This window comes from Mytilus galloprovincialis, chromosome 6 (genome assembly GCF_965363235.1).
Source record: "Mytilus galloprovincialis chromosome 6, xbMytGall1.hap1.1, whole genome shotgun sequence".
NCBI lineage: Eukaryota > Metazoa > Mollusca > Bivalvia > Mytilida > Mytilidae > Mytilus > Mytilus galloprovincialis.
Window position 1 is genome coordinate 86904261 of NC_134843.1, and position 4784 is coordinate 86909044.

A 4784-nucleotide genomic window follows, 5' to 3' on the forward strand; every position below is an offset into this window, starting at 1 on the left:
ATGTAATGCCTGATTTCTAAGTTTTTTGATTTCTTACATTACCCTGTTTTGGTCTATTGCTTTTTTTTTTAATCTTCATTATAAAACTCTTTAATTGGAAATGAATTCTAGGTTGCAGAGAAAAGCATTACCATTCTATACGTAATTTACCTATCACATCATATGCTAATTTAGATACATCAAACGATTTTAAATGAATATCGAAGAATCTTGCTCAAGATGTCACAGAGGCCTGTATTGATCTTGCTTGATCTCTTTAAATCTTCACAGAAGATCATCGTGCAACTTTAAAGTTAAAAAAAACATCAAAACAAGTTCTTTGATATATTGAGTAATGTAGATGATTATTGTCCGATTACTTATACTGCATACACTATCTTAGGGGCATGATAGTGAACATTGAAAGTGTGGAAATTATTTCCAAACGATTCATATTTTTGAGTGAGGAAATAATTTGCTATGCCATATAAGAGCTGTGTTGCAATACTAAACTACTTCTAAGTAACTTGTGTCTCTGTCTCCTGGCACCTCAAAAACGTATGTGTTTTTAAAAATGTTTTAATGTCAATGAATTGTTTTTTTGTCATTGTTTAGATATTAATACTTGCTTTTAGCTATTTTTTCAATTGCAGAACTTATCACAGTTATTCCTTACAATTTATTTATTAAAACTATTGCAAAGTGTAAACATTTTTTTCATTCATAAATGTTTATAAATTTATTGATATTATGGCACATAATAAATATTTTGATTTGGCACTGGTCAATGGTTCTGTTCATACTACTAGTTATCTACCAGGAAGGCATGACAATTTTCATTTTTTCTGTTTCATCCATTTACAATCAAAAACTTCCTCTGAAAATGGATCATCTTCATCTTCCTCTCCATCAGAATGGTGTTTATAAGGAATGGGATCTGTAGGTCGAGGTTCAAAGAAATTTAACACCAATGGTAAACTGACGATCTGAATATAGAAAATGAATAATGAGACAATGATTTGGAAGTGTATATATGCAACTTGGTCTGTTTTGTTTACACACTGTTTTCAATTAAATGAATTGTGTTAAGTTAGATATTGAGCTAGCTTTAACACCAGGTTTGGTTCACCATTTTATGCATACTAGATTGCCTGTACCAAGTCAGGAATATTTGTTTGATGTGTTTTATCATTTTTATTGAGACATTTGATTCCGAATTTTACGTTTTGAATTTTTTCCTCGGAATTTGGTATTTTTGTTATTTTACTTTTTAATATGCTATGTGGCATTTCACATCAGCCTTAACTGAAGGACAGGTCAACTGTAGTTCATATTTATATTTAATAGGAAGAGCACTTTTTTGAAAGATGAGGAGAGGGAGGTTGGACTTCAACAAATAGTGTCTTGAGTGGAACAAACAATAGTTAGCCGCCGATCCCACCTTACATTGTTGAAGGGCATATTTGAGAGAATTGTCACGATTGTGTAGACCTTCTCAGAGTCTTCTCGTCACCCCAAAAAATCATGAGATACTTCCCACTTGGCCTGGGTCAGTCAACATATACACAACCATTGATGACAACTCAGTATGACCGGAATATGTTATATTGAGAAAAAAATTAGAGATATTCAACTTATATAGCTTCCGGAACAGTTACAACTCATATGGCCCTAATAAGCTAGGTGAGTAATGGTTATTAATCAGCATCGATCTTTTATCCATAAACCTTTTAAAATATCTTCATATTAATACTATCATACTTGATTATAATCCTTTAATACTACTAGACGAGTTTTTAAATTATTAAACGTGATGTTTTCAATTTTTTATAGTCTGGCACAACCGAGTATGTTGTAATTGGCGAAGTCAAAAAAATAATTTGCTTCAAAGAGATAAAGAGGTTTGTTTCTTGATATTTGCAAAAAGCTATTTTACATTGTTGTCACTATTATGGAATTTTATGCGACTGTCATACACATAGGAGTTTTAGCTAGCTATAAACTAGGTTCAATCCACCATTTTCTACATAAGAAAATGCATGTACCAAGTCAGGAATTTAACAGTTGTACATCTTTCGCTTTATAACTATTTATTGACCTTAGCGTCACTGATGAGTCTTATGTAGAAGAAACGCGCGTATGGCGTACTAAATTATAATCCTGGTACATTTGATAACTATTGTTATCTGTTCGTTTTTTTTTTGGTTATAACTGCCTATAAATAGCAGCACATGACATACAAATCTATGGAGTGTGGATTAATCACTACAGAGATTAATTCAATTACACAAATAGAATTATAGATTGCCTAACAATGTAATTTTAACACACTATTTAGTATGTAAATATAAGAATGTTTAAAATATTTACAAAATGATGGAAATAAACGCAATATTTCGCTAGACCAACTAGCTTTATCTATATATATATATTATATAAAATAATGGCCGTTCCCGTTAAAGTTTTGGAATTGTGCTAGTTTATAGCGCACATTATTATTTGTATTTAAAGCATATGTTTGAACTCTCTGTTGTAATAAGCCATATAACCTATGTCATGTTTAACAAATTTTTAGAATAGTGCAAGCGTCTTAACTGATGTTCGGTTTGACTTTTTTATTGTATAAATTTCAAGATTGTAATAGTTTAATCTAAGAAGACTTACAGATGATTCATTTAACATCAGAATCTGACTGAGGAAGGATATCTGTTATCCGAAATATTTATAAATAATAACATTTATAGTTACCTTATTTTGTATTTGGAGTTGTTGTGTGCACTTTTTTAGGCGTTTACATAATTTATTTATTGTGTACATGTATCGTTACTCGTAACGATCCAGCGCCCTCGTGTGGACTACTATTCAGACGTTTTATATATATATATATATATTCTATTATTATTTTTTATACCAGTGGATTGCCATCAATCAGCTTTTTCACAAATAAATGTAGCTGCGATTCTCTTTCTTCGGCAATGCTTGTCTTGTCCCATTTAAACATTTGTATGACAGTCGAATCTGCAAAGATATGATTTTATATACATATATGTAATTACGTTAAAATATTTACACAATTGATTTTCTTTATCAATGAATTGATTTTAAAATGGGTCGTCTGAGCCCCAAATTTTCGTAACCAACCGTCAAGTCCTAAATCAAATCACATTAAATGAGGTTTTTTTCTTATTATAGAGCCCTTTATGATATATTAGTTATACAAGTAAATAAGAAAAAAAGGAGACAAAATTATACACATTCATTGATCATTTTTATATATTATGTTCAAGGATAAACAATTTGTAAGAGAAACAGCAGGGTGAAACAAGGGTAAACAATTATGCTTCGTACATTTAAGTTATTTAGAATGTCGAAGTCCACTTAATCAACATGTATTCTATATAAGACATATTTTCGTGTTTGTTGGAAACAATAATGAATGGCATTTTCTTGTTTTTCTCGTAAAAAGTTAAAGGTATTTCTTATAAGTAAAGAATATTCACAACATGTGGAAAAATCTCTATGTGAATAATGAAATAATTGGAATAATGAAAGAATACGTGTGTATATAAGTAAACCGCACAAATTTCCATAAATAAGCGAATGTTGTTAGCAAATCTGTTAGAAGCTCGGTTAGAAGGTAAGAAACAAATATGTACGATAACTACTGACAACTGGCAACGCTACCGGTCTTTCTCATGTTAGAGCTCATGCGATTCCCTCAGTTTGTATTAATACAATGATTTGTCTCTGTCTACTCGATTTACGAGATTTTAACATCAGTAAACTACTGTGGACATTTCCTGACTTTTACAAAATCACTGAAGCAAATGAAACTTATAAGATCAGTAAGCTAGTTTCATAATACGATTTATTTTTTATCAATTCTTAGAACAAGGATCTATTACTCTTCATATATTATCAATACTATCCTTTGTTAGTGTGGAAAATGATCCGCCTTAATTTATTTACAGCTTGTCAAGCAGTAATACACACGTTTACAAATATTTTTATTATGTATCTACCGCCTAACATAAATCAAACAATTAATTACTATGACCAAATTATCTAGTACCCTGTCAAAAATAACAAGAGATTAACTCCCGAGAACACATTAAAATACAGCTTAACACCATTCATTATTTGTTATTTAGAGTTCAAATACAAACCAGGTAATTTTGGAAGCTCTGTCAGTTTCTTATTCCGTACGATTAATCTCTTTCTAAATTCAAGAAAGTCTTGATAACTTCGTCTTACACAACACGAACGTCCATCTGACCATAATACATCAACAATAAACAAAAATTCTTTCCCTCTTTTTGATTTATCCTCCACGAAACCAGAAACTTCAGCAGACGACACAGCTAAATTACATACAACCAGTTCGTCATCTTGGAATGAAGTCATGTTTGGTATCCCATCATTTTAATGTTTTGATCTGTCGCATGAAACAATAATGTTATGTGTCGAAATTCGATCCTTCCCTATAATAACATATAATATATGCACAACCAGTACACAACGTGTACACCTATAGTTATACATAAGATATACTATAGGTTTATCACATCTACCTTTGTATATGTACACAATCGAATTCAACTGAAGTGATATACTGTAGTAGAAATATGATAGTAAATAACCATTTAACTAACTTTGATATAGTACTTATGTAAATGTATATACAAAATTAGTCAAGATTGTAGAAGAGAAATACTAGTAAGAGAAAACACTATAAATAATTAAATATCAAATATATAAGATATAGACATGCTGTCGCAGTAACAATCTATCAATTATTTCAGAAT

At 30.4% G+C, this 4784-nt stretch overlaps 1 protein-coding gene across 1 annotated transcript; it reads right to left on the bottom strand.

Moving 5' to 3' along the window:
• Window positions 1–643: 643 nt before the first annotated feature.
• LOC143078388 (uncharacterized) lies at window positions 644–4524 on the bottom strand. The gene is made up of 3 exons (XM_076253262.1): window positions 4146–4524; window positions 2891–2997; window positions 644–965 (listed from the first exon to the last, which is right to left on the bottom strand). Exons 1-3 carry the CDS (start codon window positions 4381–4383, stop codon window positions 816–818), a joined length of 495 nt encoding a protein of 164 aa, XP_076109377.1. The 5' UTR covers window positions 4384–4524; the 3' UTR covers window positions 644–815.
• Between the last annotated feature and the right edge of the window lie 260 nt (window positions 4525–4784).